General features: G+C 41.2%; 2 protein-coding genes across 2 annotated transcripts in view; one reads left to right on the top strand and one right to left on the bottom strand.

Annotated features, from left to right (window-relative positions):
• Positions 1–1,496: 1,496 nt before the first annotated feature.
• ptprna (protein tyrosine phosphatase receptor type Na) overlaps positions 1,497–19,819 on the bottom strand; it is a gene marked incomplete at its 5' end in the record, with an annotated part of 34,331 nt that continues 16,008 nt past the window's right edge. The window contains 14 exons of the mRNA XM_084084250.1: positions 1,497–1,783; positions 2,130–2,203; positions 3,402–3,466; positions 4,484–4,537; positions 6,459–6,625; positions 7,571–7,690; positions 11,541–11,618; positions 11,708–11,778; positions 12,596–12,737; positions 13,355–13,615; positions 14,084–14,293; positions 18,110–18,174; positions 18,577–18,656; positions 19,500–19,586. Of these exons, the coding sequence (XP_083940376.1) occupies positions 1,712–1,783; positions 2,130–2,203; positions 3,402–3,466; positions 4,484–4,537; positions 6,459–6,625; positions 7,571–7,690; positions 11,541–11,618; positions 11,708–11,778; positions 12,596–12,737; positions 13,355–13,615; positions 14,084–14,293; positions 18,110–18,174; positions 18,577–18,656; positions 19,500–19,586 (1,546 nt within the window). The 3' untranslated portion in view covers positions 1,497–1,711. The remainder of the gene's footprint in view (positions 1,784–2,129; positions 2,204–3,401; positions 3,467–4,483; positions 4,538–6,458; positions 6,626–7,570; positions 7,691–11,540; positions 11,619–11,707; positions 11,779–12,595; positions 12,738–13,354; positions 13,616–14,083; positions 14,294–18,109; positions 18,175–18,576; positions 18,657–19,499; positions 19,587–19,819) is intronic.
• Positions 8,181–10,503, top strand: LOC311064221 (E3 ubiquitin-protein ligase TRIM21-like). The gene is made up of 2 exons (XM_084084050.1): positions 8,181–8,282; positions 8,604–10,503. The coding sequence occupies exon 2, from the start codon at positions 8,613–8,615 to the stop codon at positions 10,254–10,256; it is 1,644 nt and encodes a 547-aa protein (XP_083940176.1). The 5' UTR covers positions 8,181–8,282; positions 8,604–8,612; the 3' UTR covers positions 10,257–10,503.

Genomic DNA, 19,819 nt, shown 5'->3' with positions numbered 1-19,819 from the left:
TGTGTGTGTGTGTGTGTGTGTGTGTGTGTGTGTGTGAGAGAGAAAGAGAGAGATTAGATGTCAACTAGGTCAGAGAGTGTAGTAGGTCCATTACAACAGCAAAATCCTGAGTGATAATTTAACCCTGAGTGTAAAAGGTACACTTCACCCTAAGAGTTAAATTAACACTAAGCATTTTGCTGTGTAATGTTTAAGCCAACAATCATCTTAGAAAGTTAACAAAAATCTTCGGAAACACAAAATGACAGCAACTGTGAGTGTTAATTTAACTCAGAGAGTCTATGAATGGAACCAGATGGACACATAAGGGTTCCATGTGTCGACTTAACCACTTGAACTCCAGAATCCATATTCTGGGAGGAACATTAGGCAAAAATAGCAGATCTACAAGTTCACAATGCGTCGCGACGCAACACATTTTGAGCTTGTAGATCGGCTATTGTTGGCGAAGAGATTTGGTGTAGTCGGGAAAAAGTGATCAAAGTACAGTTGTAACTCCAACTGGGGGTTAAGTGGTTAAAAATGTTACAAATTGATAAATTAACACTGTGTTCTGTTTTACTGCGTGGTGTGTTATGGCAATCTCTTTAGGTATATCTACAGGATGGCTGCTATATAGAACTTTGAAAATATTTTCATGGAAATTAACAAAGAATTCAGAAACACACCTGCCACTGGCATTATTCAACAAAACAGGCACCTGATACAAGGGCATGAGGTATGAATGAATCTTTTTAATTTTTTCTAAGTATACTGCTAAGTAATATACCATCTCTTTGACGACACTGTCACACAGGACAATTATGATCCATCCCAAAAAATAAATAAATATTCATTTGTACAGGAACGACTGCACCACACAGCCCCTCTCCCTGTGCTGTCATAATTAAAGGCAATACCCGATGTGGAAACCATAGCTGGATCCACATGTGCAAAACAATCATTCAGATTTAATTCCTCTTTGTTAAACAGATCTGATAATCTCCCTACTGTCTTAGGGTACGGTCACACGTGTGAAGGTAGGTGAATGACCATCACCCGTCGAGGCAAATGCCTACCTTTTGCTGAATGTGGGCGGTGCAGAATGTGACGCACATGGAAATCTATTTGCTGGTATGGGAGGTGGTCACATGAGCGCTCACCGCTCACTAAGAAACTTACAGCCAATGACAACCAAGTGGGGTCAACCATGCACACACACTTCCTTGCTAACGGTTGACGCCCGGTCAAATTCACCAAAGTTGAACTCCACACGAGGCAAAAGACGCCAGATTTGCTTCGCCACTGGAGCTTCACCCCTTCGCTCGCATAGAATGGAAGTGAACGGGAGGCGAATATTTTGTTAGCGCTTGTATGACCGTACCCTTCACTGGGAAGATATCACAAGGCTGTTATATAAACCAGTGGAAAAAATGCATCTGTGCCACTAATGGCTGACATCCGATTTTCTGCTAAATGCTGAAAAAAAGAAAGAAAAAGTAACAGGTTTTAAAAATCTAAAGAACCCAGAATTCTGAGGAACACAAAAGGAGTCGTTAGTTCTTATTTACAACAAGCTGACGTGTTTTGATAAAGTACTGTACATGTTGCGTCCTCAGTTGTGCGTATGGATAGATGAAACAGGTTGTTACCACGCTTTTCATGCTGTGTCCTTGGTTATGGGTGTGCACGTGTGGGGTTTTTGTGCGCGTGTGTCCCGGTATGTTGTGGCTCACTGTGGCAGAGCCTTCAAGATGGCATTCACCTCCTCAGCTACTGCTGTCAGCGCAAACTCAAACTGGTCCTGAGCGGAGAAATGGCAAAATCAAAGACATAATCATAAATTGTGGCCCATGATCTAAACTAGAGTAGAAGAGATTTAAAGGTAAGAAGTATAGAGAGAGGTGGAGGGAGGGTAGGGGATAGAATTGGGTTGTGATGGTAGTTGGCACGCGCGCACACACGCACACACACACACACACACACACACACACACACACACACACACACACACACACACACACACACACACACACACACACACACACACACACACACACACACACACACACACACACACACACACACACACACACACACACACACACACACACACATACAGTATACACACACAGAAAGTACAATGGTACCTTTGAGGAGACCAGGCCAGGTCTCTGGTCTCTGATGTGTTCCAATGTGGCAGCGATGTCAATCTCCTTCACTCCTAACAACAACAGCAACATCACGGAATTTGTACTTTGTCGTATGATGGAGTCGCATGTCAAAAGTAGCAGATACACAACCTCAACACATTGCAATGCTTGTGTCAGGTGTTTTAGTATTCAGTATAAATTAGGCAGTACTATTGTTAGATTGTTTTATTGTCAGTTGGATATAATAGTTTTTTTTTTAAATCTCCATTACGTTTTTCATATTTGTAAAAGAAAAGAAAACACTATTCCCTGTAATGACATTTCCCCTTGCTTCATGAAGGACCTTTTAAAAACCCTTGAAAAAATCCAACCACAGGGAGAAAACAATATGCTGTAAAAGCAATTAACACTTCAACGTAAGCCATACATATCAGAGTGAGAAGAACACAGCATTATGTAGGCTATAAAGAATCTCTGGCACATTAATGGTATATGTACATCTTATTTACATTTTACACTTATTCACTACATTCTGCAACCACAATGTAATATTGTGAATATAGCACCCTCTGCTGTGCAATGTGTGAACGCCAAAGTGGGCATGGGCTTCGAGTTGGAGGGATGAGGGTAGAACCAGAGTAACACCCAGAACCTACACGATCACCCTACAACACTCCAACTCACAGCCACACTACTAGCCCAACCTACAGTACCACCATTAAGCTGCTTCTTTTGCCTGATTTATACTTGGATTGCACGCCGGTGTCGAACGCCGAAAATAGATCTACAAGCTTATCTAAAAAAAAAAGAAAAATACCTAAGATGAGAATCAACAGAGAAATGAATTCACTCTCCTCATAACTAGTGGAAAAGAGTATTTTGTTTACTAATGTATAGCATAAAGCCTGATTCATACTTTGTTGTGCGACTTGAGACCCCATACAGGCATTCACCAAAAGCAGGTTGAAAATTGGCCCTTATCTCAAAACATTTGGTCTCCATAGCCTCTTATTAACTTAGATGCATTAAATTAGATGCAATGTAATACCTTATATATGATTTTCTGAAATGTTGGTATATTAACAAGCATCTTAGGAGATCATTTTCTTCCTCGGTTTTGAATAAAATATCATATCATGTCATAATACATGGCACTCCATGTTGAAGACTTTGGACATGCTTGCCTGAAATTGTGAGTGTGTGTGTGTGTGTGTGTGTGTGTGTGTGTGTGTGTGTGTGTGTGTGTGTGGGTGTGTGTGTGTGTCTCACCCTTGGCCATGCGGTTCAGCACCATGTCAATGAGAATGTAAGTGCCAGTTCGTCCAGTACCGTCACTTAGGGAGACAGACAAGAGAGAAAGGACGCCATTAAGATCTGAACAAAATACTGTTGAAGAGTTCTTCAGTCACTAACTGTTCATGCAAACCCTTGTTTTGGTGATTTCAAATCAATCGGTGCTCCAGCATGCTAGGCCTGACCTCGATTATTCGAACTAGACCATACCCGGTCGGCGCAGCGCATCCGTGGGGGGATATGCGCACATGATCTGGCAACCCGGGAGGCAGTTCGTCCCATAGCTGGGCAGGCCCGTAACCATGGCGACATTGTTTGACACATAAACGCTAATAAGAAGCTGAGATTTGATGAAATTGAAAAAGGGGCTTCACAGTTAAGTTCAGATGGTAATGGTCAATGGCTGTGTGCAAAATCAGAGCAATTGGTCCAGCCAGTGAGGAGAACCGGGTAGCTTCACCTCCACTACAAACGCACAGAGGTTACTAGAATTAGTAGGATAGTAGGATAGTAGGATATAGTAGGATAGTAGGATAGTAGGATAGTAGGATAGTAGGATAGTCGACTAATCAGTCGACTGAGTTTTAATTATTCGACTGAGAGATTGGCCTAATTTGCCATATGAATTAAATAATAGTTTGCCAAAAATAGGATATACATCATGATTTATTAGGAGAAACCAAGCAAGTATATGTTAAATCAGAGATTAAGCACCCCTTCAGCCCAAATGTTCCTCTATTGCATAACATCTTTTTTGCATGATTCGACTGAGAGATTGATCTCATGAGATCTCAGTCGAATCTTTTTATTTTTTTAAATAATAATAATACAACATAATATCTATATATATTTTTTTTTTTTGTGTCATTAGTCGACTATTAGTCGACTATAGGCAACATTTGGCCAATCGGATTCGACTACAGAAATCCTTAGTCGGGGGACAGGCCTACAGCATGCATTTCGAGTTGTGAGCTTGAAGATTGGCTATTTTTGTGACATGTTCTCCCCCAGAATAGGGATGCTAGGGTTCATGTTAAAAACGAGTTGTGGCTTATTACCTGCAATGGACAATGATGGGGCAAGAGCGACCTCTGTAGCACTTATTCACCTTTCTGAGGAACGGGGTTGGGCAGAGAATAAGAGACAGAGAGGGAAGGAGAGAGACATTAGTTATTCAGCAGTTGGAGCTGATGGAACTTTAAGCCAGTTATTCTCAACCTGTGGGCCCGGGGGCCACTGGTGGGCTGTGATGGTATAGCATATGTCCCCCAAATAATTGCCAAAACACAAAAGATTTGAATGATAATATAACATTAATATAAATATATATATATCTACCAAAATAAATTGCATGGTATTTTTCTCTTTAAAACCTTGAAAATGGGTTTTCATTGTGATGCCGATACATAAGAATACCGTGTTAGTCCTATTGATGTACTTTGATTGATGTACTTTATTTAGTAAGACATGAGAACAACAGTACATGGAAGTACAAATTCACAATACAAGGTCTACTAAACTGGAAGACTCATAAAAGCACAGAGCTTGTTTCAAAAATGGGCCCACTTGAAAATCCAAGCCAGACCTTAATAGATCATTAAAATAAACATGCTCTGAATAAGCCCAATCATCTGACCATTTATATGGTCACAAACCTTTCGGCGGCCATGTTAAGTGGTCAGATGGGTGGGCCGTGAACGCTTTTGAGATTTTCAAGTGGGCCCTGATCCAGAAAAGGTTGAGAACCACTGCTTTAACCCATTAAAACCGGGAACGCATCTCTGTCATTTTAGATTTCTTTGGGCTATTCACAGATCACAGATACAAGCTCACAGCGTGGCACCAAGTGCCGCGCTGTGAGCTTGTAGATCTGGTATTTTTGAAAAAACGTGAAAATGTGTGCAAATCTTTAAATAAATCTTTAAAGCGAACATTTGTAACTCAAAGCTTTACTTCTGGAGGTCCCTGGAACAAAATATTTCACAAATGTTTGCTTAAAATATATATATATTCAAAGATTTGCACACATTTTCACAATTAAAAAAAAATAGCAGATCTACTATGAGCTTGTATATCTGCTATTTTTGAACAGCCAAAGTATTAAAAAATGGTTATAGCTTAAATCTAAAATGACACAGATGCGTTTCCGGATTGAATGGGTTAAGCAGTTGGTAAAAACACAAGGAGGTAAGAGAAAACAAAACAGAGGTATATACAATATGATAACAAATAACGCTGATTCTGATTCAAGAGCTAAGGAGCGGTTGGAGAGGATACAAAAACAAAAGAAGAAATAGAGGCCAAGGGAATAAGGTAAAAATGAGATGGAGAACAGGGGAGGCAGAGAGGAGAGAACAGAAAGCCATGGAGTCACTGTCCCTCTTGCAGTCGCCAGTCACACCTGCCAATGCTCATTTTTGTGACTATGCAACTGGAGCCAGAGTACTAGCTGCAAACCACAAAAATGACACTGGGAGATGTTACAATGCAAAAACCCATCAACCTACTGAGCACTGAGAGAGAGAGAGAGAGAGAGAGAGAGAGAGAGAGAGAGAGAGAGGGAGGAGGGGGGAGAAAAAGGTGGAGGTGAAATGTAAAGTACTTATGCATTGTTTGGTAATGGACACGAGAAGAGTGATAGAGAAGATGGAGAAACAGGTAGAGTACCTGGGATGACATGGGATTCATCGTTAGGATTCAAGCCCAGTCACCAGTACACGGCATGTATCTCATCCCAGACTAACTGTTAGCAGTTTATTTAGCTGTGTGTGTGTGTGTGCGTGCGTGCGTGCGTGCGTGCGTGCGTGCGTGCGTGCGTGCGTGCGTGCGTGCGTGCGTGAGAGAGAGAGAGAGGAAGAGTGTTTGTGTTCATATTGTTCTCCGAGCATGTAATACCTATTTCCTCTGTTTGCAATTATTCTAGGTTGTTTGGAATCTACTCAAGGACTAGAAATTACTGTACCGTGGTAGTGTGTGTTTTTTATATACTGTATCTGTGTGCGTGTGCGTGTGCGTGTGTGTGTGGTGTCCTACCTGCGGAAGTCGAGCAGGGGTCGTGTGGAGGTGGGGATGCCGTCAGCAGGCCAGCTGAGCAGGTGGAACTGAGTCAGTGTTCTGGTCTCCTGGGTCTGGACGTTCTTCAGGTAGAAACTACGCACTAAGAAGTCCTTACACCAGATATGCTCTGAAACCAAGTTAACCTGACACACACACACGCACGCGCACACACACGCGCACGCACACACACGCACGCACGCACGCACGCACGCACGCACGCACGCACGCACGCACGCACGCACCACACACACACACACACACACACACACACACACACACACACACACACACACACACACACACACACACACACACACACACACACACACACACACACACACACAGATTGAGAGAGAGAGGGAGGATCAGCGATGAGATGGACAAAGTACATAATCAAGTAAATACTCAAGTATTCAAAAGTATATATATATTATATATACTGTGTACTATAGTATATACTATCAATGGATTGCTGTATCTAAAATTTTTTTTTTTTTTTTAATGTAGAAAAAGTAAAACAAACAAAAAAAAAGTAGTGAAAATAGCAGCTCTACAAGCTCACAACGCGGCACGTGCTGTGAGCTTATAGATCTGCTTTTTAAGTGGTTCATTCGTAATATATTTGTGTGTATGTTTTTAATAGGATTCAGCACCAAAAATCACATGATGTTACTAACGGTTACCAACGTAGGGATGCTGTGCCAAATGTCATGAATGTGTTTTTTCCAGCATACAATTAGTTCTAAGATTCTCAGCCTTTTTCATTTCAAGGACCCCAGTTGGATATGCATTAGGCCATGGATGCCCATGTGATTTCATGTATCTCTTAGACCGCAATCTACACTGTCAAATCATCAGTGTTAATTTAACTCTGAGAGAGTACAAATAGAACCAAATGGTTCCTAACTCTAAATTATTTAGCTGGGTAACCCTTGGAATCCCCTTCCATGACCCCTAGTACAATAGTTCACAACATTATACAGGATAAGACATGGAGGTATACAGTAGGAATTACCGGTATAATGCTTTATGGATAAAACGTGATGGTATACAGAATGAGTTCTTACAGCTATGAAAGGGGAAGTTACCTCATATATGTTGTAGAGAGAAGAGCCTTCATCAGGCCAGTAACGTTCACACTGCTTCTCTCCGTCCTCCACCAGCGCGGTCATCATCACTATCACGGTACAACCATTCTCCCATACCATCTGGGGATCCATAACACACGCACGCACAGAAAACACAGGTGTTTACGGTTTAGACACACATTTTCAGACATTAAATAAAACACCTGTACACTATACATATAGTAATTCTCCACACATACACATTTAATAGACAGACAAGACATTTCCAGACAAACTGAAGACATCTTTAGTCTCTTTAATGGGGGCAAAATGCAATTTCTATTAATTTACTATCCACAAGTGAAGACAAGCACCATCTAGTGGTTGGAAATTAAACATCGACACTTTTACTAAAGAGAGACTAGAAAGTGGGACACTTTTCAGACATAGAATACAATTTAAATCAAATTAAATGTAACTACGGTAGATACATATGTATATATTCTGTAATAATTTGTTTTATTTATTCATTCAGCACTTTTCAAGTTCATCACAGTATAAAAGACGACAGTAAAGGGTTAACTTCTACAAAGTGTTGAGCAATGATGACGTACAGTATCAAAACCGAAAGTAAAAACACAGCAGTAAGACGGAGGCAGGCAGAGCACACGTTCTCTACAAAAACTCCAAATCAATAGGCTTTTCAATAAACAAGAGTTAAAGACATTGATAGGTGAGCATATAAATAAGATTTTCTATACACAATACAAAACAAAAATGCATCATTTTAATTTGCCTTGATATTGTGAGTGTTGTAAGTGCTGGGGGGGGGGCTAATTGTTGTAACATTTTAATAATTTGAACACACAATAATTTGTGTGTGTGTGTGTGTGTGTGTGTGTGTGTGTGTGTGTGTGTGTGTGTGTGTGTGTGTGTGTGTGCGCGCGTGCGCGTGCGTGCGTGCGTGCGTGTGTGTGTGTGTTTTTAGTGAGTTGTACCAGGTAAGAAATGTGCATAACAAATCAAATTGACCTGATGTGAATCTTATTTTCAGCGTGTAGAAATGGCATCCGCAAGCAGTCTCCAGTCTGAAGAGCAGTTCCTGTGTTCTATCTGTCTGGATGTGTTCACTGATCCAATCACCACTCCATGTGGACACAACTACTGCAAAACCTGTATCACACATTACTGGGACAGTAATGATGTGTGTCAGTGTCCACTATGTAAAAGACAATTCTGTAAGAGACCAGATGTCTTCGTCAATACTTTTATTTTGGAGATGGCTGATCAGTTCAGGAAGTCGAAGCAGTTGAAAGAAACTTCCAACACAAAACAAGAAAATACAAAACTAGATGAAGTGTCCTGTGGCGTCTGCACTGAGACCAAGTTCAAGGCCCTGAAGTCCTGCTTAGTCTGTCTGACCTCCTACTGTGAGAATCACCTGGAGCTTCATCAGAGAGTCACGGTGTTGAAACCACACAGACTAATTGACCCTGTAAAGAACCTGGAAGATATTGTGTGTAAGAAACATGACAGACCTCTGGAGCTTTTCTGTAAGACTGACCATGTGTGTGTTTGTGAGTTCTGCACTCAGTCAGACCACAAGTTACATCAAATTGTATCTCTGAAAGAGGAATACGAAGGAAAGAAGGCTGAGCTGGGGAAGACAGAGGCTGAGGTTCAGCAGATGATCCAGGAGAGACAACTGAAGATTAAGGAGGTCAAACACTCAGTAGAGCTCAGCAAGAAAGATGCAGACAGAGAGATAGCAGACGGTGTACAGGTATTCACTGCTCTGATCAGCTGTATTGAGGGAAGCCAGGCTGAGCTCATTGATGTGATTGAAGGGAAGCAGAAAACAACAGAGAAACAGGCTGAAGGCTTCATTAAAGAGCTGGAACAGGAAATCACTGAGTTGAAGAAGAAAAGCTCTGAGCTGAAGCAGCTCTCACAAACTGAAGACCACCTCCACCTCCTCCACAACTTCCCATCCATCAACACCGCTCCACCCACCAAGGACTGGACAAAGGTCAATGTCTACCAGTCTTCATATGTGGGGACTGTGAGGACAGCAGTGGCTCAGCTGGAGAAGACACTGAGTAAAGAGATGGAGAAGAAACTATGTGACGTTGAGCTGAGGAGGATCCAGCAATATGCAGTGGATGTAACTCTGGACCCAGATACAGCACACTGCTATCTCATCCTGTCTGAGGATGGAAAACAAGTAAATCGTGGAGACATAAAGAAGAATCTCCCAGACAACACGGCAAGATTCCAGAATCGAGGCTGTGTCTTAGGAAAACAAAGCTTCTCCTCAGGAAGATTTTATTATGAGGTTCAGGTTAAAGGGAAGACTAAGTGGGATTTAGGAGTGGCCAGAGAGTCCATCAACAGGAAGGTAATAGTCACACAGAGGCCAGACAATGGTTACTGGACTATAAGTTTGAAAAATAGAAATGAGTACCATGCTAGAACTGACCCTCCTGTCCTCCTCCCTGTAAGAGAGAAGCTCCAGAAAGTGGGAGTGTTTGTGGATTATGAGGAGGGACTGGTCGCCTTTTATGATGTGGAGGCCACAGTTCTCATCTACTCTTTCACTAACTGCAACTTCACTGAGAAACTCCATCCATTCTTCAGTCCATGTAAAAACAATAGTGGTAACAACTCTGCTCCTCTGATCATCTCTCCTGTCAATCACACTGATTAGATTAATCCTCTTCCTTTACATGAAGAGATGAGTTTTCATTTAAGACATAAGCTAGACTCTTTCAGAGCCAAGCCATCTAAGGAAGTGAATGGCCCAGTCTTGTTTTTTTTTCTCTGTAAAACAATTTACTTGTACAGAATACAGTGATTAAGATTTGTACGTTTTTTCAATAAAGTAGAGAGGAATTGCCTTATATGTTACCATATTATAATGAGATGGAACATGTAGCCTATTAAAAAGAAAACGTGCAAATGACTGTCCTGGTGTTGTTTTTTATATACTAATGTAAGTAAATGTACAGAAATCTAACAAATGAAAAATCTTTTAATCTCATACACACAACGTGTTTAACATGGACAAAAACACATCACTGAGGAATATTTGTTCAATATTACACGTGTTGTAATATTACAACATGTTACTCAGACATTATATTCAGAATAATGTTTCACAAACATAATATGCACTCTAGAAAAACTGCATTTTCTACTTACCGTATGTATGATAGATGGTAAATAACCTGTAGAGTCTGTAGATCCCAAAACAAAGTTTTTTTGGGACCAAAGGCTTATAATACCCTATGCCACCCCATAGAATAGTCTCAGCTGCTCCAATATGCCAAAAGGTACAAAGACTCTTTGTTTGTATTTATGGTACAATGGTACCATATACCATGTCACTGTCGGAAAGACAGTTGTATGTCCAAAAATATAACTTTTCAGGAAATGCACAAGCTCTTGTTAATACTTTTCATTGGTTAAACAATTATAAAACCCACAGCCCCTATTTTTGGGCATGTCATCATAGGAGAATATCTTCCAAATTTTACTACCTCTTTCAAAAAAAGTTCTACAAGCTCACAACACTACGCACTGTGAGGTTGCAGACTGGCTACTTTCGATTCTTTTGCATGACACTGTCATTATGACGAAATAGGGCATGAATTCAACATGAAAAGTTGAAATATGGAGATACAAGGTTTCTGCCCGACAGTGATGATATACATCTACTAAACTCGGGACATGATAGAGGGCAGGGTTGCCAGGTCTGCTTATTATAATTTTCTCCCAAGATTTTATTTGAAAATAGCACATCTACAAGCTCACAACGCGTCGCATCGCGACGCGTTGTGAGCTTGTAGATCAGCTATTTTCAAATAGCTGATGAATGTTTAAAGTGCTCATGTGACCCATAGTCGCTTCTTTTGAGCTTGTTTTCCTAGACCTGGTTGCTTGTTTCTCTCACAGAATCTGTCAACACTGGTAGAGGGGAACGTGTACTGACCTGCCAGAAATCAGCCACGGTGTGAGCCATGGGTCCCTGGGTGGCAATGTAGCCTGTTAGGCGAGGGTCATGGTCAATCTTTAGATTAACAAGGAAAGAAGGATTAGTTGCTTTCTACATACTTTTGGTGACAGTGTAATAATAATAATATAATAATAATGCCTTACGATGTTGCTAGCATTGATGTAGTCCCCACTAAGGTTCTGATCCGACTTCAGCTTGACCCGAGAGTGATCATCTGGAGAAAACAAACACGTTGTTTAAGAGAGTGAAAAGGTGTTATTTTGAGAATCATCACATTAAACATCTGAAGGCAGATTTTATTAGAGGATTATTACTTGTCCTGTTTACTTGAAACAGGTACACATATACATATAATTGATATACATATGGGGGCGCATATATTTCATAATATAAATACACATTTTCATAATAGTCATAATAGTGTGTAAACAGGGTTATTATAGTTTGATAATTATATAGACAGACAAGTGACATGTTATTATGTCTCTAGACCAGTGGTTCTCAAAGTGGGGCATGGGAACCCCCAGGGGTCCTTGAAGAGGGATATTTGAAAATAGCCGATCTATAAGCTCACAATGCGATACGTTGTGAGCTTGTAGATCCGCTATTTTCAAAAACTAGAGTTGATTTTCAAACGGTTTGGTTTGTTGTAAACACCAAAGACGTAGTTATGATACTGCATTCTTAATGTTATTTTCATATAAAATCCATGATTATAATTATAAGCATGCAGTATCATAACTACATATTTGGTGTTTACAACAAACCAAACCGTTTGAAAATTGGATGAAAATTGAGCACGCTATGGTTATTTCAATAATACATGGCCATAGACATAATGTTATGAATGACTGCTGCAAGATGGCCGCGGTTGAGCTACGTTTGCGACGCCCCCCTTGAGCCATCTAGCCTTTATATATATCTATGGTCCTTGACATGAAAAAGTTTGAGACCCACTGCTCTAGACAGCATCCTTTGTGTGGATACAGAGACAAACAGGCACGGTAACCATGGTATAAGAAGATACTAACAGGGCAGAGAATGGGCGTGTCTGTTCTTTTCCATGTGGCTCTGGGCCGTGGTGACTGAACAGGGCTCCGCCTGGTAGGAACACAGGGCCTCCCACTCCTTCTGCAGGCGGTCCTTGTTACGCAGGTGGTCCTCCATGTATGTCTGAGGGGAGACAGGACGCAATGGAGAAAAACTGGACAACGTACACATCCTCAGTGTTAACCACATGAAGCGGGGGGAATCCCCCATCTACCGCTCTTGTATGAGCCGTAGATGTTTTATTCTCCCGTGCGGGAGACAAGGGTTTCACATCTCGGGTGTTGCAGTGTCCTCTCCCTTGGGAGAGGAAGTGATATTTATGCATTGTTGCTTTAACTCATTAAAAGAGTGAGTGTTGACCCGTGTTGGTACATTTTTAGACATTCATTTGTTTTAAAGCGGCACTGTGCAATATGTTTGACAAATGAATTGATACAAATACCTACCTCTTGCCATAATTTGCCACTCACACTAAAATAACAAAACAGATTCTCTAATTTTTGTTTTATTGGTTAGATATATCAGTGGTTCTCAAAGTGAATCACTAACATCACGATGTAACTGGGTGTGAGCTTGTACATCTGCCATTTTCCAAAATGTTTGTAAGAAATGTGAAAATATTAAGGGGTACGCGTCCAAACACATATGAATTTGGGGGTCCTTGAAAATGAAAAAGTTTGAGAAACACTAAGATATTACGAACTCTTTATGAGTGAGCTTTAATGCTGCGTTTTGCTCACCAGTATCATGTGACCAGTAGATATGTCCATGTTGGACTGAGCCGGCTCCTCGCTCCAGGAAGGGGTGGAGCTGTGGGTGGAGGAGGGGCTGTGCTGGGGCCCGTCGCTGAACTGGGAGGAGACGCTGCTGACGCGGGACGTGTCCGTCCCTCTTCGCCCCCCTGCGCCCGCCGCCACGGCAGACCCCACCGCGCTGCCCCCCACCCCGCAGTCCTGCCGTGACATGGAGGACTTGGACGCCATGTGCTGCCGACACAACTCCTGAACGGGAGACGACACAAAAGAAATGTATCCGATATCCCTCATTGAATGGTGATTAATAATTATTGACTGAAACGTTTAATGTGTTTTTTTTCCGTTTTCTTTATGTTTTGTTTTTGTAGGTTTTTAAATGCATTGTTTTGATATGTGGATCCCCTAGCTATGCTTCTAATGGGGATCCCAACAAATAAACAACAACTGCCTAGAACCTTTTCTTGATGACCCAAGCTAATTTGAATTTGGTCTCTCCTTTTCTTGACTCTAGCTTTAGAAAAAGGATAGGACACTTGCATTTAGAGATTCAGTAACATGTTCATACCAGCCAATTGTTCACAGATAGGCCTTTAAAGACAGCTTCAAACAGTAAACAATAACACAGCTGCCCTGAACACAGCTGGCAGGATGTTGACATGGGGTTTCCATATGTTTCCTAGTAACAAACAAAGACTTGAAACCCTCATTGAATACCTGGTAGTCAAAATGTGTTTCGACTCCTCCCTCTGGTCCCAGACCAAGCTTGCCATTGGCCAGTTGCTGGGCGTGGTGCCTGAGACAAGCGATGGCCATAGTCAATACCAGCACTCCTCCGACGACTGCCATGGAGACTAGGGTGATGACCGTTCCACTGGACCCCTGGGAAACCCGGGTGACTTGCGGGAGACCCTGTGCATCTGTCCTCTAGGAAGAGGAGGGCACAGACAGGAAGTGTTTCTTCAGTGATCTCATTAATAGGTTCTCACTTTGGCAAAATGATTAACTCTTTTCTCCACACAACTTCCTACAAGTTGAGGAGCGATAGAGGAATAGAGCAAAAATATGAGGCTCATATGATTTGCCATGTTAAATGTGAAATTGTCCAGAATACATGAATTAGGATACCCAGTATTGTTGTTTTTGGTCAGAAACTTTGTATCTCCATACTTCAACCTTTTATGTTGTTTTTTCCCCCCCGTAAATTAATGCCCTAGATCGACATACTATAGTGTCACACAACATGTGCAAAATAACTTTTTGATATGTTTTCAAGTGAAAGTAGCTAAGTCTGTCTGTGGATTTTTGGACAAATATTTAACAAATTAAAAGTATTCGTCATCTTGTCTTCCAGGGGGTCCTCAGGCACATCATACAAACAATGACAAAAAAAACAATCACATAACATTCAAAAATAACAACAACAAAACATACACATGAGGGCTCTCACACCATCCCAGACCAATCTACATCTGTTACACATGTCATCTAAAAAAACTGAAAATAAATACATGAGAAAATAACAATTTTCTCATTACACAACTTTGAGACAAAACAACTTCCTGTTATTCCTAACACACATGCGATGCATGTATGCTACCCTCTAATTTCCACTTCCTAGTAAGATAACATTATATTAATGCCAAATGGGTCATGTTCCTTTCAATGGCCTGCTATTGCCTTATCCCTCTCCTTATCTGACCATGTTCCTGTCTTTGTGTAAACAAATACTATGCTATCACCTTCTCTAGCTACTGTACACTCTGAACTGATACTGTATGTTCCCTTAAAAACTAAATGACACATTAAACTAACAAGCAAGCAGAACAACTAGGGGTGTGCCGATACACTAATTTCACGAAACGATACGATACGATATTTGGCTCACAACTTCGATACGATTTCGATACGATTTCGATACGATACGATACGCACTTTTTTTATTATGAAAATATATGGAGGAGAAAAAAAGAAAATGCAAACAAATAATTCTGTTTTTGCATTATTCAGACATGCAAACTTGTAGCTTTTCAGCTACAATAGCCGTTTTGAATCCAAATAGTATGACACCTGACCCGAAAAAAAACATGTTGTCACTCTTTTCACTTCGGGGCCGTTTGCATGCCTGATTATTATGATTGTAGAAAAAAATAAAAAAAATAAAAAAAATACAATTTTTTTTTTTTTTTTCAAAAACGATATATTTTTTTTCCAAAACGATACATATCGTCGCGAAAACGTATCGCGATATATCGCGGGACGATATATCGGCACACCCCTAAGAACAACACTACCAACGAAAGCATTTGAGCAGGGATAAGAATATTGATCCGATGGCCCGCAAACAAGTACAAGCCAATTGTTTTACGAATGGATTACCTCTCAACTGTACAGTGAAGCAGTACACATCAGAATGGCGACATTGTTTGACACATAAACGCTAATAAGAAGCTGAGATTTGATGAAATCGAAAAACGGGCTTCACAGTTGCGTTCAGATGGTAATGGTCAATGGCTGTGTGCAAAATCAGAGCAATTGGTCCAGCCAGTGAGGAGAACCGGGTTGTGACACCACTACAAACAAACAAACAAACGGACACACGGACACACAGAGGTTACTAGAATTATAGGATGTATACTATATATACATCCTATACTATATATATGTAGGATGTATATATATATATATATATATATATATATATATATATATATATATATATATAAATTATATATATATATAATAACAATAATAAAGTAGCAAAAAAAGCTCATTTAATATTTACATTTCTTTCTTTAGTATCCATATAAAGGTAATGGTTTCCATCTTAAATGATCACAGTATGACAACAAACAGGACTATGTCAATACCGGCTAAGATGACATTCTGATAAATATCACACGTACAAATGTAATCGTTCTCAGGCAGGTTGATCCCAGTACAAAGCTGACTTCCTGTGTCTCTTTGTGTGTATGTAGGTGTGTGTGTGTGTGTGTGTGTGTGTGTGTGTGTGTGTGTGTGTGTGTGTGTGTGTGTGTGTGTGTGTGTGTGTGTGTGTGTGTGTGTGTGTGTGTGTGTGTGTGTGTGTGTGTGTGTGGAAATAATGATAATGGGAGTAATGACGCCTGTGACTGTTGTCATAGCAGCCGGAGTGGGGGGTTTGGAAAAGATCAGGTTCCATGGCAACCGGTGGAATGCTATGGGATGTCGCCTTGGTGATGTGCAGTGGCCACTTGCACTCCAGGTGGCAGAGACACACACACACACACACACACACACACACACACACACACACACACACACACACACACACACACACACACACACACACACACACACACACACACACACACGCACTATACATAATTTGCCATTATAAAGCCCAGTGGACAGAAGGAAACCCACAGCAGTGATATAAATGTCATGCCTCTTCTGCCCTGCCAGTTCTGCTGTGAGCACAACATCAAGGTTAACGTTTATCCACAATCCACAACCAAAGGAGAATAAAAATGACCAACTTTCCATCAAAGTCAACCATTTGAATATTAGCTGCGCTAACCAGAGATTAAATGTACAATATGTAGATTTTTGCCATTCAACACAGTAAAAAATGTGTGTTTATTTTACTCTGAGAGGATACGAATGGATCCAAATGGCCCTTACAACCACACACACACACACACACACACACACACACACACACACACACACACACACACACACACACACACACACACACACACACACACACCGACTTCAAACATTAGCACCTGCTAGGCAGTGGCTTGCTTTCAAACAGAAGAACACGATCTTGCTCATTAAGCACATCATCATCATCATCACACATAATTAGTCCTCCTTGCTCACCAGCGTTGTTCAGTTTGCCATACCATATGCAATTTCATATGCAACACTACAATGCACCATGTTTCCTGTGGCACACAGTAAAAGCACTAGTGAAAGTGCTACTTTCACTCTGAGCGTGTACAAATTTAACCAAAGGTCCATTTGATGACATTTGTACAGTCTCAGATTTACATTAACACTCAGGATTTTACAGTGCACTATAATGTGCAGATGCTCTAAAAGCGGCATCATGGCACAGATATCAAACCACAGCAGTACAACTCACCACGTCTAAGACGGACCCTCATCCTCTCTGCTCCCCGTGTTCTGTGGAGTCTCAGCAGTCCACTCCGTATCCAGTCATTTAGACCTGACTACACTGAATTCTGCCTCTGACTTCAACATACAGGTATAGATGCAAGACCCTCTGCCACTCCAGGTTTATGCATCTGTACTGAATCTTCAAAAAAGTCACCGTGAAGTCGCCAACCTATGACCGAGAGACTCCAGCACCATGTGAATCTGTACAACACGCATGGCTGCAGAGCATAGCCCTCAGACATGGGAATCACAAAGCGTGGAGCAGAGAGTGGCTAGTAGCTCGTGAAACTATTTTCTGCGAAGAAAGCGTGAGAGCCTGGCCAGCTAAAGCCCTCCCGACCAGAGTAACAAGTGAAAGAGAAAGGAAGACGTGCATGAAGACAGGCATGATTTATCTTTGTGTTTCCCTGACAACTGCACCATATGAAGCCAAAGGGAGAATTTGGGAGGGCAGGGATCATATTCACACAGTTTCCCACCCAACGAGCAAAATGACCGATATGTGAAAACTGTCAATGAAATGTGTGTGTGCGCGTGCGTGCGTGCGTGTGTGTGTGTGTGTGTGTGTTTGTGTACCTCTCCAACACCAGTCTGTACGATCTTCAGGCCAGTCTCAGACTCCAGGAAGTTCTTCTCAGATACTGTAAATAAAATAAAACCATAAGAAAACAAACACAAATAACTGACATATATTGGTTTTGTTGTTGTTGTTTTGAGGTTTGAAAAAGAGAAAACTTTTTCAATTGTGAGTCATTTGAGTTTCATCTCTCCATCCTAGTTGACAGGCAGAGGGCCATCACTGTCCTCTGAGTTAACAGTCAGATGGCTGACATTTCACTGTTACCAAACACATTGTGCTGCACGGTCTGACCTCTCTGAGTGTGTGTGTGTGTGTGTGGGTGTGCACAAATGAGAGACAAAAGGCATACAACTTTGTATGTGTGGGTGTGCATGTTTTGTTGTGCATACAGTATCTGGTTTTGTGTTAGAGAGACAGTGTGAGTGAGTGTGTGTGCATGCGTGAGTGTGTGCGTGCGTCTCACCAGCTTTAGCAGCCACCTCTGCAGCAGTCATGTTCTGTTCGTTCTGACGGATACGAAATGTCAACGCAGGACCCACCACACTGGAGACACACACACACACACACACACACACACACACACACACACACACACACACACACACACACACACACACACACACACACACACACACACACACACACACACACACACACACACACACACAACACACACACACACATTGTGAGGACATTTGGGTGCTATGTAGCACACATAGTTAAGTCACTTAACCATATTAACCTATTCTGGGCCGACAATTCTGCAAAAATAGCTGCTCTACAAGCTCACAGTGCGTCATAAAAACACTACTAGAAGTATTGGACCTACTGTAGTATAGAGCCCTGTCTCACCCAGGATTTGAACCTGGGTCAATTTCTGCCAACAAGGCATCCACACTTGGCAAGGGGAGATACTGCAATATGAGCTTCAGGCAGTATTACTTGTTAGCCAGTGGGTGTCATACCCTACACACCAAGGTTTAAATGTCTCAATGGAAGAGTAAGAAGACCACCTCGATTGGTCATACTGTGTAAATATAATGTATTTTATTATAATATTCCACTTAACTGGCATATTTTTCACAATAACCATTCCACATGAATTTCTCTAAATATTTTTTTGTGGTCGTGAGTGCCCCAACATTCGTGCCAAAAGTATGACTTTGATAATCATAATTCATTCAAATAAGTAAGTCTGTATTGCAGCTTCAAAGACACTCCCTTAAGCTTACACCATTGTGCAAGGGTGCCGCTTGCCAAACAATAATTAGCAACAAAGAATTGAATTGCTGACACCTTTGTTAGCTCGTAGATCAGTTCGACACTGTCACACTACTACAGAGTATAAATGAGATGATAATTTACACAAAATGGCAGTGATGTTACCTGATGTTGATGAAGCTACTGGTGGTCAGATGTATTTTACCGGCTAGCTGCTCCAGCAGTTTGACTCCATCATACAGTGACAGAGGTCTAGAAGAGGACAGGAAAATCTTTGTTAACATACTGTACGCATTGTCCTCAAAGTCAGCCTTCAGAATAGGGGCGCAAGCATTTTAATCGAAGTAATCGATTTAACCAATTATCATTAAAAAATATATATATATATAATTGCTAACATAGTGACGTGCCTATATATGGGTGTCGGTCTTGTTTATAGTTGTCACTATAGTCTGAGTCATAGTGACATGCCTATATATGAGCGT

The sequence above is a fragment of the Gymnoscopelus microlampas genome (genome assembly GCF_963454915.1).
Source record: "Gymnoscopelus microlampas genome assembly, chromosome: 17".
In the NCBI taxonomy this organism is placed as follows: Eukaryota; Metazoa; Chordata; class Actinopteri; order Myctophiformes; family Myctophidae; genus Gymnoscopelus; species Gymnoscopelus microlampas.
Note: the sequence above shows the minus strand (reverse complement) of the source record. Positions and strands in the feature narration are given on the sequence as shown.

Coding starts and splice junctions, on each gene's coding strand:
- LOC311064221 (XM_084084050.1), top strand. CDS start 8,613: ATGGCATCCGCAAGCAGTCTCCAGTCTGAAGAGCAGTTCCTGTGTTCT.